Source organism: Gymnoscopelus microlampas (assembly GCF_963454915.1).
Source record: "Gymnoscopelus microlampas genome assembly, chromosome: 12".
Lineage (NCBI taxonomy): Eukaryota > Metazoa > Chordata > Actinopteri > Myctophiformes > Myctophidae > Gymnoscopelus > Gymnoscopelus microlampas.
In genome coordinates this window covers 23,035,512-23,049,282 of record NC_139949.1, presented here as the reverse complement: position 1 = coordinate 23,049,282, position 13,771 = coordinate 23,035,512, and the positions used below count along the sequence as shown (strand labels likewise).

The following is a 13,771-nucleotide window of genomic DNA, read 5'->3' as shown; positions in this document are numbered from 1 at the left end:
CTCAACATTTTCAAGTGGGCCCCTGATCGAGAAAAGGTTGGGAACCACTGTCTACTCTTTAAGTTGGCAGCCACACAGAATTTCAGCCCATAAAAACCTTGAAACCCTGAAGCTCTCATCTCCCTGCAACTCTCCCCCATGGATCACATCAACAGCATAATGAACTCAGCAGCAGGGGTGTACTTATGCACTCATCTGATCATTTGCACATTCATCAGTTTGGTTTTGGCTTGTTGCTTCTCTAATGGACCCAACACTTACCATGCTCGGGAGGCTTAGGGATTCTGTCCTCGACAGGCGGCTCAGGAGAGCCGTTCTCCACATGCCTAGGAAGAGGAAATGGCAATCAATGTCTTTGCAAGCTTCTGATATAGCCCTTAACCACATAATACCAATATACTACCGATAATTCCCTGCGTCATACTAGCGTCATATCCAGGGGGTGTACTTGTACATTATGGCTGGGGGATTTATTGTACATGAAGCCGCCTCACGCTACAAAAACAGGAGATAGGCTCCTGCCCTATAGGCCACATGGGTCTGCAATGCTCGCACACTACCGGAAATAGCGGATCTACCTGAAATGTTTTTGAATTCTTTGGAAAAATGACACCTACGTGCTACGTATAATAACATGCCCGAAATAGGTACTCCAGGTTGAAAGTGGCTAAATCCATGTGCGTTTCTTTTATGAATCCATTTGAACCAAAGGTGTGTCTGTGTGGGATGGATTATGGAAGGTTAATAGTGACTTGGACTTTCATTATTTACCTGTTTGGAACTGCAACAGAGATGCAGATGGGAGCTTGACTCAGACACAAGCTGGAGGACGGGACCTGATACTCATCTTCTGGCCTCTCTGCCGATGCTCTGTGCCATTCTCCACCAGGACTGCTGAAAGGATTGAGGGAGGGTCTGTGTGGGGGGGGACATCAAGTTTAGTTTTGCATTTTTTCATGTTTTTATTTTTATTTCTTTTTGACTTTTTCAGTATAGTTTTTAAAGCAATTTGATACTTTTTGACAACAGTGCTTAAAACTGGCATAGCTACATGACTGTATGAAATATTGAAAACTAATACTAAGGACATTTTCTCTATGCTTTGATTTAGTTTTAGGCAGTTTTGTAAACACACAATACAGTTTCAGTTAGTTTTTTTGGAAGGCCTCGTTTTTATATATTTATTTTCTTCCCAATTGTAGTTTTTGTTAACTATAATAACCTTGGGGGACATACACGAGAAAGAATCGTATTTGTCTCATTTGCCCATCGAGCACAACAGATGAACAAATCATTGACATGTGAGGGCACCAAGTGGTGGATTAACAACTTCAAAATAATATTGATATCTGGCTTACATTTCTGCTCACCATCAGCAAAACCTACATGGAAGACCGCAGCCACCAGGCCAAACAATTTATTTTTAGATTGGTTGGTTTGTGGTATTGTTGGGAAGTCATGTGTCAGCTTCTTTCTGCTCTGAATTGGACACACTTGCTGTCAACAGACTCAAACATGGTAAGAAGAGCTGATAGTTTTGAACCATGAACCAAGACTGGCTGTGACTCGTTCTGCACTATTGCACAGGTACATTTGTGAAAACTCCAGCCTAAAGCCTAATTCATAACATGTCATACAATACGGACGATATTGACTGTTTTTGCCCGGCAGTGATGAAATGATGACTCACTGGAAGAAAAGACTTGCCAGAGAGCAAGTATTTTCCTCAATAACTCAATAAATCCCAAACTGTTACTTTGCGTTCCAGTGGATCCAGTGAAGCTATTATTTTGTCACAAGCTCTTGTTAATACTTTTCATTGGTTCAATATCTATAAAACCCACAGACACGCTTAACCACTTACAAAGCTTTTCCAACATAGCAAAAATAGCAGCTCTACAAGCTCACAAGCTTGTAGATCGGTTATTTTTGCTACTTTTGTGGGACACAAACAGTATGGCGAAGTAGGGCATCAATAAACAAACAGAAAAGTTGAAATACGGTCGATACAACGACATGCGTGTGTACAAGTGTAGTATTTGCGCAGTGGGCATGTGAAGCAAAAACCCACTGCACAGGATGACATAGTTTCCTGTAAAAACGAAGCTTCCCCTCGGCTCCAGCTTCATCAGAAGTGACAGCTCTATCCTTGCCCTCTACTTCGGCGCAGCACAGAGAAATACCTAATTTAATTGTACTGCAGCTAAAAGGCTATTACATGTTCAGCCATCATTTTTCAAAGCTGTCTCTAACAGTGACTATGCCCTATGGCTAAAACAACTTCACTGATAGAAGGTCTATGTCTCTGAAGCAAATGAGTTTTAGCCAAAGATAAGTAAAGGGCAAAGGCAAAAAAATTTTTTTTAGTGCTTGTAAAGACATGTCAAGTTGTTGGATTGAATGTCGCCCTGCCATGTACCTGTAAATCCTACATATAATTAAGGAAAGTCAGTGACACTCTCTGTTCCGCATTTTTCTCCTCACTGGCTTGAGCAATTGATCTGAATTTGCACACAGGCATTGACCATTAACATTATACAGACCGTGAGGAAGCCTGTTTTTCACTTTTCCCAAATGAAAGCTATTTATCAGCCTTTTTTGGAAACTCTGTCTAACACTACGGTCGCAGTTTTCGCCGTTACTGCGCATGCGCGGCCTGCGGGTTTGTTGTCACGGTTACGGCCCTCCAGTCTATGGGATGTACTCTGTTGTCACGCTTCTATGCTCCCAACCAGTGGGCAGACTTAAAGCTACGGGGCTATACCATAGAGTTATGGGATATACGAGCTGCCGGCTTTTGCTGCCAATAGCATTAGCGTGCAGATTGTTTACTCAGTCATTGATACAACGGAGCAGAGCTGTGCGATCTCACCACGTGTCAGAAAGGACATTATTTCAAGTATTTTCAAGTCAAAGTTGTTAAGTATGTATGTGGGTTTTTATAATTATTGAATCAATGAAGAGTATTAGCTTAGTAAGAGCTTGTGACTAAATAATAACTACATTAGAACACAGGTAATTATTTTTTTCCCATTTTCTGAAAAGTAGCAATTTTGGACTCAAGGTTTCCACCTGACAGTGACGATATATTGTTGAATCTAATTAAATGTTAATGAAACATGGTCTATTTAGTGTAGAATGTTTAATGGTGTGTCTATGGACCAAGAGACACTTGGTGTTTTGTATAGAACTGAAGAAAGCATCGTGCTCAAACACTTTCTTTTCTAAAGTTTCCTACTGTACCTGTGCCAATTTAACCCATTAAGACCTTCTACAAATGCCTTCCAAATCAGTAGTTCTCACACTTTCAAGATTTTTCAAAACATTTTTACAAAATTGCAGATGTACAAGCTCGCAGCGCGGCACAAAGTGACGCGCTGCGAGCTTGTATAATATCTGCTATTTTTGAATAGGCAACGCAAAAAACGTTAAATGACACAGATGCTTTCCCGGTTTTAATTTAATAACAGTAACTGAAGGACATTTCCTTCAGTGCTGGTATTCCGTCTGACTTCCTCTAACTACCAATACCTATTTTATGATCGAAGACATCAATACATTTCAATGAAAAGTTTACATATTTCAAATTGTCCAGCATGTCTGCAAGTTGTAATGATTTACATAAAGTAAACATTGATGCATGCAGGCCCTTGAGTGTTTGTTTATACTGTACATGGGCCCCATTCAGAGGAAAGATCCTTATAGAATAACTAATGTAGCTATACAGTAAGTTTACCGGAAATTGACATAAACCTTTATGTGGGCTACTGTTTGTATACAACATAAGAGGACTTGGCACACACAGGGTCCCTGCATCTGTTGGAATGTTGCTTGTATATTTGCGTAAAGTGTCTGTAGCGTGTCCAAACCGTTTTCAGATTATTTCCGAGAAAAATCCTTCTTATCTTGCTTGATAAAAAGCCCACTGTGTGTGTGTGTGTGTGTGTGTGTGTGTGTGTGTGTGTGTGCTACTTACTTGTGACTATTGACAGCAGCAGTCTGAGGTAGAGAGTGCCGTGAAGGAAGGATATCGTACTCATCGCTGACCTGACCATTGGAGAAGGGCTGCATGCACACACACACACACACACACACACACACACACACACACACACACACACACACACACACACACACACACACACACACACACACACACACACACACATTTATATGAATGTAAATGTCTGTTTGAGCTGAAAAAACTTTCGATTAATCGTATCATTTCCGGCACGTCTGGTACGTCTTTTATTAAAATCGGTTCGTTTTTACAATCAATTAAATCGATTAGTTTGATTTGCACTCAACTTTCTATGAACTGCTGATAATCACAAGGCTTAGCGCTTACAATCTCTGCTTAGCGCTTACAATCTCTGCTAATTTAGCAGCCTTCCAGCCATAAACAAGTGGATGTGCCATGTGCACCCTGGAGAAAGCACTGCTGACAGGGAATTTAATAGAGTGCGACAAGCAGACATTTTTTTTTTATCAGCATTAGCATTAGCATTAATTCTGTGCCAAAAATAATCCCCATTTTCAGAGCAGGCGAAGGCAGCATACCGCCACAGCCAGACTTGCCAGGATGTGCCAGACCTTGTTGAGGTCAAATTATCAGTTGGCTCCTGCATGTTGATGCTAAGGTCTCTGCGCAGAAAAGGAAATCAACATTTTTGCTTTGGCATGCAGGAAATCTCAGGTGGGATGGCTATTGTGGGTGACGCTTTTTACCCCAAATATAGCACCATATTATATATTTGCTTTGATTTGATTTTGGAAACAAATCTTGCTTTGGTGAATGCATGTAAATCCAGGATTGAACGTGGCAGTCCTTTGAGAAAATGTGTTCCCAAATAAGCAATCTCTTTTAGGGATTATTTTCAGCCATAACTGCAGCCTGCCTTTGAACCGAATGAGGCGCTTTAGAAGATAACGATGCAAATCGTCGCTGAAACCTCTTATCTCCATATTTTATACCCCCCTCCCTGTAAATTCATGCCCTACTTCGTCATACTACAGTGTCACACAACAGTAGCAAAAATAGCCGAGCCTTATAGATCTACCTTTTTTTTTTTTGACCTGAAAAGTAACGGTTTTGGACATACAAGGTTTCTACCTGACAGCAACGATATGCAAACACATCCCACTGTGTGTCAGGAAGCCCACCCACCTCCCCACGGAATGAGAGTGTGTGTTAACCCATTAAGACCTGAGGCCGATTCTACAAAATCTCTTCTAAATCCTAACGGCTTTCTGAAAAGCGTATGTTGCTCCGTGGTGCTCAAAACCTTTTCATGTCAAGGACACACAAAATGATATGAATTTGGCGGCGGACCCCCATCTCAAAATGTTTTGTTCCAGGGACACCCAGAAGCAAAGATTTGAGTTAAAAATATTCGCTTAAAAAAAAAAAGAAATCACGATCTTTCAAAAATAGCAGATCTGCAAGCTCAAAGCGTGGCACGAAGTGACCCGTTATGAGCTATGGGCTATTTTTGAATAGCCAAAGTATAATATAACGGTTAAAGTGGTTAAAATCTAAAAAGACAAAGATGCTTTCCCGGTTTTAACATGTTAATGAATGTGTATAGCCCTGTATGTGTGTATAGCAAATCTTTACATAAGAGAGAATGACAAACAGAGAGTAGCATTATTCGTTGTGTGCCTTTGCATAATGATTACTCCTACTTATCACCACAGTCACACACATAAAGACGGAGATATTTAAAAGGTGTTGTTTACCCAAAATGCAAAAACAGTCTATCCATCCCAATTATTTTGTTGTGATCTTTTATATTATAAACTCACACCACGCAAGTAATAATAATAATACGTAAAAATATCTCATGAACAAATGCTTCAAAAGAAACTGAGATAGTTAGCAAACACACACGTTCCATCCAACCACAAGCCCATGTATTCTAATAAATGTTCTCTTTCTTGTAATAGTTCAAAAGAATAAAAGTCCACACAACAGCATTGCTCCTAAGAGTTTAGCTTACTTTAAAACACAGAAAATGACATAGTACAACGTTTCGGCCACAGTTGGCCTTCATCGGGTCTGATGAAGGCAACTTGTAATGACTTGGACCAGTGGTTCTCAAAGTGGGGTCCATGAACACTCGGGGTTCCTTGAGGGGGATTCCAAATATTGACCCTTACAGAACTCTGAGAGCGGACAAAGGGATGGCGGTCCTTGAAATGAAAAGGTTTGAGAACCACTAATTTAGACCAGTGGTTCTCAAACTTCTTCATGTCAAGGACCCCCAAAATGATATGTATTTGGCCGAGGACCCCCATCTAAAAATATTTTGTTCCAGGGACCCCCAGAAGCAAAGATTTGAGTTCCAAATGTTCGCTTTAAAAATATATATATTCAAAGATTTGCACAAATTTTCAAGATTTTTCAAAAATAGCAGAGGGGGGCACTCGTACCGCGCTATGAGCTTGTATATCTGCTATTTTTGAATAGCCAAAGTATAAAAAGGTCATAATTATTCTGATGCTATATTTACATATTTTTCTGGGTACCCCCCTGAGAACCACTTAATTTAGACCATCTTGACCAAAGCCTATAGCCACCAAAATGAAAACATTAAACAGCTCAACTTACTTTGGAGCTGTCTGCGCCGTCCATCCTTGGCGGTTGGAACCTCCCGGCGGCCCCCGAGGGACAACTGAGGGGTCTGCCGTTGAGGTGACAAGAGGCTGACGGCGGTGCCAGCTGGACGTCCGCCAAGGAGGGGCTGTCCTTGGGGCACCATGCGTCGGCTGGCACCACCTGGGGGTCCGGTGTCACAGCAGCGGCAGACGACACGCAGGAGGACGAGGAGTTGTTGGGGAGCCAGGAGTGGCGCGTCTCTGGGGGGATCGGAGGGGGGCGCTCTGGGGGAGGCGGGGGCGGCGGGTCCCTCTGGGGAGGCGGGGGGGCGGGGAGGGGCTTGTCCTGCTTCCTGGACATGCCGGGTGACGACTACAAGAGGAAGGGGAGTGAGAAAGTGAAACCAAATCCAAATAGCTGAAAATGTATCGAAACCGACATTTAGAAACAGTAACCGACTTCATCTTATATAATTGAGAAGCAAGGTTTTTTATCTGTATTACTTATTTATTTATTATATCAACAAATCAACACAAAAAGAAAGTTCTTTAAGATTTTTTAAAATAATTGTTCATTAACTCATTCCCTGCCTAGAACGACTAAAACGACTTCTGTCCCTTAAGCCATGCCTGCCTAGAACGACTAAAACGACTTTTAAAAAAATTAAAAAAGAAAAATATATGAGATTATTTTTCGAAGATCTAGACTCCCATCCACTTCCTTGTTAACTTTAAACTTAAAAATTCTGTATCTCGGCTCCTGAGTACTTTTTTTTTCAATGAAAAATCTTGGCAGTGGGCAAACGCGGCCAGAAATAATTCAGGCAGTGAATGAGTTAATCGCAATCGAGGCAGAAGTCATATCACCTGCAACCCTGTTTGACAAGTGGCTGTAATAGGGCAGCTTCACACAGGAGATGAAGTTCATTCGGAAAAAATAAGCAGTTTCATAATGATGACCAGAATCCAAGAGAAACTATATGATGACACAGTGAAACCTAAAGCTGCAATACACTAGCTGCAAACACAGGTCTCTCCCTGAGTGAGAGACTACATTTCTACCACTCTCCACCAAGAAGGAATCTCTGCTTGGTCTGGGGGAGACATTCCGCTTGAGGCAATACTACTTGTCAATGTCAACCAACCAGTAGGTGTCTTACCTAACAACAGGGTCTACATTTCTAAACGGCTGCAGATGTGCTAGTCATATTGGATTACCATACAGTACTCTACCCCAGTGGTTCTCAACCTTTTCAGCCCGTGGCCCCCAAAAATAATCCTATTTGAACTGGGGACCCCCCCCACCCTGATAAGCACGTGGAATTGTAGGAGTTGAGGCATTACATTTAGTTTGACTCGGTTCCACAGATAAACATTTTCGAAAATACATCAGCTATTTAAAAAAAACGTGCCTCTTTCTAGGTAATATTTGAAAATGTGTCAAATTTTTCACCATGTTTTATAGTATGGTTTGTTTTTGACACAATGAAAGGTGTTAAAAATGTCTTAAAAGTCCTTAAAGGACGACTTCACCGCTTTTCAACCTATCTTCATATAATTGGTCCTCACTAATACTCATGATAAAATGGTACCATTTTTTTCTACTCGGTCTGTGTCTCAGAGGAGGGCTGTGGACAGTTCAGAGTCCCGTCTACCAGTGACATCATCAATGGGGAATCCAAGCTAATAGAAACTGCAGGCTTTCTATTCCTGGAAAGTTGCAATGCAATAAAAGAAGCCATTGTTCTCGTGTTAATAAAAATCTAAATAAAAAATGTGAAATCTTGTTGGAAAAAAAAAGCATGCCTAACGATGATGTCACTGGTAGACGGTTTCTGGACTGTCCACAGTCCTCCTATGAGACACAGACCAAGTAGGAAAAAATGGTACCATTTTATCATGAGTATTAGTGAGGACCAATTATATGAAGATAGGTTGAAAAGCGGTGAAGTCGTCCTTTAAATTGTAAATTGTTTAGTAATGTGCAGATACCCTGTATATACACGTATACTGTATGTTGGTTTGTTTACTGTTGAGTGAGAAAACAATGACTTCTCAATAGGACTGATTGTTAAAGATCCCTTGATATTCAGCACAACAACTGAATGGGGTTGGAGATGTCCTCTTGGGTAAAATTTTAGTTATAGAGGGCAATTATAATATATTAAGGCATATTCGACTTATTAGCCTGGGATCTTTTTAACCCATTTAGACCTGGAACGCATCTGTGTCACTTTAGATCTCTTTGGCTATTCAAAAATAGCAGATATACAAGCTCATAGCGCGGCACAGAGTGCCGCACTATGAGCTTGTAGATCAGCTATTTTTGAAAAATCTTGACATTTTTCCATCATTCTTTTCAAAAAACTGTTAGGATTTAGAAAAAAAAAAAAAGAATCGCCTCAGGTCTTAATGGGTTAAGCACATTAAGCTAATCATCTGGGGACCCCTCCAAAATCATTTGGAGACCCCCCCTGGGGTGGGTCCCGACCCACAGATCGAGAAAAACTGCTCTACCCTACAGATCGGTTGAAATTACCCTTCATTCATTCAAATGTCAAGTTCTCTAGACTGCAGCTTTAACATCTTTGAAAGTACTATCATTCATCATCACATTCTGGCGCCAACGCAGCGGGGCTGATGTGGCGAGGGGGGCCGCGTTGCCACTGACCTTAGGGGAGGCCGTGGGGCTGGCTGACGGGGAGCGGATGACACCCTTCTGGATGAGGTCAAGACGTGGGGGTACAGGGGGCAGGCTGAGGTGCTGAATGCAGAGGCTGGGGTCTCCCCCGTGGGCTTTCCTCCGCTGAGTCACAGGGGAGGAGCTTGGAGACACGATGGGGGAGTTCTGGCGCTCAGCACATTGCTGGGACAGAGGGAAAACAAGAGGATGAACGTTCAACACAAGCACTTTAACACCCCCTAGTGGCAGATAGATGCCGGGGAAATGATCAGTTTAGGATGAAGGCATTCAAATCAGAGTGAAAAGAGTGGCGTGTGGCTGAATAGTTTCCTCATACATTCAAAAAGCAGAGCATAATTCATAAATTCCAAGTAAAAACACATGTAGACTGGCAATTTCCAGTGAGTGCTTCTGAAAACTAAAACATAATGGCAGTGTTTCTCAGTGCTTCCGAACTCAATAGGGTTGAGAGGGTGAAAGTGGCACAGTTTAACGACTTGCTATTTTCTCTGGTAAGAATTTGCTTCCAAAGAGCTCTGCATTTTGTTGGGAAACGTTCCAGTGATAGCGGCACAAAGTGAGAGCACTCAAAAAGCTCTCTGAAGGTCATTTTTTACATCGCAAGACAATCATGGCAATCATGGCAATCATGCAAAGACCGCTGTTGGAAAACATAACAGGTAAAAGGACCAACTGAACACCACTGAACACACTAGGGTGGCACTGGCTACCTTCCTGATGTTGGCGAGTCCATTCATGACCAGGCAGTCTTCTTTGTCCTCATCGTCCAGGTCCAGGTCCAGCATGGGGCAGTTGAACTGGTCCAGGAAGAAGCACTTAGCGCCTTCGTGGCGCGGGTCAAAGGGATCCACGATGATGGGCTCGGTCCCTTTGATCTCGCAGCGGCAGAAAGGGCAGCCCTGGCCGTCCGACTCCTAGAACGCGACCAGGGAAAGACAGGTTTAGCTTGAAACGGATTTCCAGCACCCCCCCCCCCACACACACACACACACACATATATGGATAGGCGCCAGTGATATTTATAAGCTATGGACATTTATAAACATAATAATCTGGTGAACATGAGTTCCTTTTTTTAAGGAACACAAGGAACCAATTTGGCCGTAGAGTTGAAACTACAGCAACATGGCAGCCCCAGCACATATGTTTCCATTCAAGGTGACGCTACGCGCCTTTAGAACTAGCCCCCCCCCATTCATGAAAGAGCTCAAAGCAAAGTCGATTGGACACATGCATGCATGCATGCGCGCACACTCTCCGAGGGAAGCTATTCTGTAACTTAACAACTTGTGATGGGGCCATTTCCGTATTCTGCATGGCAGCCCCCGTCAAGCGGGGGGCCGTAAATAAAATGAATAAAAGAGGTTTTGGTTTTCAGTTCATCTCTCTCTCTCTTGACTCGGGGGCCCAAAAAATCAAAGGCAGACAATATTTACAGAGAACAAAGCTGCAATTGTGGCTGCCATATGGTTGGGGACTTGGCAAGGGCCGCACCAACAGCATGTTTGTAACCTAATCCTAATTAGAGAGGCTGGAGATGGGAACGAGTGGGAGGTTAAAAGGGAGGAGGTTGGAGCGGGGGAGGAGGCACTCGCGGACACTTCACAAGCCCCGCTGTTCATCAACATCAATGACATATTAAACCACTTAAGCACAATTTTGTGCTTCGGTGTTCGATGGCGTCGTGTGGCGAAAATACCCGATGCGACACGCTGTGAGCTTGTAGATCACGCTATAATCACTCTTTTGAAAAAAATGTTTGAAGGTTGACAGTGGTTAGAGCCATTATGTGACACAAAAGCTTCACAAAAAGAGAGAAAACCACCACTTTGGAATCAACTACTTTGGAAACTCTTTCTAGATGGACACTTGGCACTTGGTAAGAAAGAGAGGTTAAAAATGTTACCCCAGCTTTCTGAGTACATGGAAATTTATTTTTCTTTTTTTATGTTCACAGCTGACTGTCCTCAGAAATACTTTCTATAAAAAGCCATTTCAAATCGGGGAAACGGTGATGATTTTGCACGGCAATTCATAGTGAAGACGCTTGTTACTGTAAGGCAGAGGCGATGACATTACTGGACAGTCACACTGTGATACGCGACGCAAAGTTTCCAGAAACTGTCTGAACTTTTTTAAACCTTTGACTCTTATCTTGATTTGATTCGGGGAGAAGCACTGACACTTGGAACAAGGGAACCCTCTCACAACGCCCCCATATACCCTGCCGAGATCAAATACTGTCTTTAAAAGCTAAACAGGATGTGGAATTACATACATCACCAGCCACAGCCAGCTGTTTCCCGTTGTGAGTGAGGGCTGCCTGATGCCTGCCGAAAATAGCCGATCTACAAGCTCAAAATGTGTCGCGTCCGCGACACGTTGTGAGCTGGTAGATCGGCTATTTTCGGGCGCGTGACACTGTCGTGCGATGGAGCATAACTTGGCCATAAAAGGTCTACCCCCGGGGTGACTAACACAGGCCGAAACCAACAGTAAAGGGAACCTCTGCTGACTCAAATGAACTGGTACTGGTGCTGTGTTAGTCACCGAGGAGGAGTTTGACTGGTTTGACTCACACATTCTTCACCGCTGAAACATGCACGTGTGAGCACATTACGTACAAACGTCACTAGTCAAAGTCATTGGCACACACACACACACAGACAGACACACACACACACACACCGCACTATGTTCTTCTGTGATACCCTGGCGTAATGGAGGTGGGGTCTCACTTGGCTTTTCATAACAGGAAGTGTGACAAACAAACACTGTTAATGTGGGTGCCGCTATAACGTCGCCTCGGACACTGTTTACAAAGCAGGAGTGCTGGAAAGAGTACGCTCGTATGCTGAACCTATCCGTCTATGTTCAGACATTTTCCAGGCTTTTTTATATACGCATGTGAATCTGTGTAATATGTCTGCCTCTTGGCCAGTGCATACTTGCAAAAGAGCCTTTGTCTCAATGTATTTTTAGTTTACTAGTTAAATAAAGGTTATATCGTCTCTGTCGGGTGGAAACCTCATACAGTACGTCCAAAACTGTTACTTTTCAGTATTCAAATTCTAAAGTAGCAAGATTAGCAGATCTACAAGTTCAAAACGCGCAGCTTCGCACCACGTTTCAAGCCGCGTTTCGAGCTTGTGGATCTGTTACTTTTGATGCTTAATATGTGACGCTGTAGTATGATCAAGTGGGGCGTTAATTTACAACAAAAAAAACACCAAAAAAAAGTTAGAATATGGAGATAGGTTTCTGCCCGACAGCAACAATATACTAAAGCCACAAAGAAAGAAGTCTGTTGTCCCGCCCCCATGTTTGCGGCGTTGCAACACAGTCTCTTGAGAATTGAGTGACACACAGAGATGTGTTTAGCGCCGGTGTGGTCTGGTCACCGCGCAAACATTCCTCAAACGCTGCAAGGCCTATAGCTCCCATGATGAGGAAACTCTCTCCACATGTGCCCTTCACCATCAATGCTGTCTTGTATTACAGTGTATTTCATCTTTTCTCTAAGCGCTACATTTTCACGCGACCCATCCGGATTTAAGTCGACAAATACCGCGGTGCTCATTTTACCTCGCTAAGCAGCATGCAGCTAATTTGCTCTTAGCCTACAAAGAAAATGACATTGATAGAGAGCTATGATTGTGAGATATGCTTTTAACCTTGCTAAAAAGCCTGCATTCTCTGTGTGTGTGTGTGTGTGTGTCCCTTTCAACGATCAATTTTGTGGACAGTGAGGCTAGTGTAGTGCTCTTCTATCTCTAGAGAGCTATCTCTGGGAGATTACAACACAGACGTCTCACCCAGAGGAGAGGAGAGGAGAGGAGAGGAGAGGAGAGGAGAGGAGAGGAGAGGAGAGGAGAGGAGAGGAGAGAGGAGGAGAGGACCTGATGCTAATGACTCATTATGAAGGAAATTACAACCATGCTGGTTCAGTTTCTAGCACACACACACACACACACACACACACACACAAACTCTAGCTTTTCACTCCCATTACTGACTGACTGACATGTGGAAATGTGATTAGGACACAATGCAAGGCCACGGGGAGGAAGAGGAAGATTGTTAACCAAGGGTATCACTTTGAGTTCGGAAACAATCGATAGTGGAGTGGAACAACAGTTATGTGACCCGGCCTCACCTGTGAGTTATACAGTACTTAATGTAGTTGCACATGTGGCTGTCGCTTTTTAGACGCTTTGTGAGCTTGCAGATCGGCTATTTTCAGTACGCGACACCCACGCGCAACCATGTATAAATCCGGCATAACCTTGGTATGTTACGGTCAACAACTTGTAATTTTCAGAACGCTCACCATCTTTCCACAAGCTATTAGCATGACAAGAGGAAGTGGCTTTGTGCAACAATCTTAGATGTGTTTCCAAAAATTACAAAATAACAACAACACTACTACAACAATAGCCAGTGAATTTCACATCGCTCAGTTCCTGCTCG

At 42.9% G+C, this 13,771-nt stretch overlaps 1 protein-coding gene across 2 annotated transcripts in view; it reads right to left on the bottom strand.

Moving 5' to 3' along the window:
* cblb (Cbl proto-oncogene B, E3 ubiquitin protein ligase) overlaps positions 1-13,771 on the bottom strand; it is a 70,041-nt gene that overhangs the window by 6,843 nt on the left and 49,427 nt on the right. For both annotated transcript variants that reach the window (XM_084073725.1, XM_084073724.1), the window contains exons 10-15: positions 10,012-10,215; positions 9,269-9,463; positions 6,611-6,970; positions 3,977-4,065; positions 772-915; positions 262-326 (exon numbers count right to left, since the gene is read on the bottom strand). In XM_084073725.1, the coding sequence (XP_083929851.1) occupies positions 262-326; positions 772-915; positions 3,977-4,065; positions 6,611-6,970; positions 9,269-9,463; positions 10,012-10,215 (1,057 nt within the window). The remainder of the gene's footprint in view (positions 1-261; positions 327-771; positions 916-3,976; positions 4,066-6,610; positions 6,971-9,268; positions 9,464-10,011; positions 10,216-13,771) is intronic.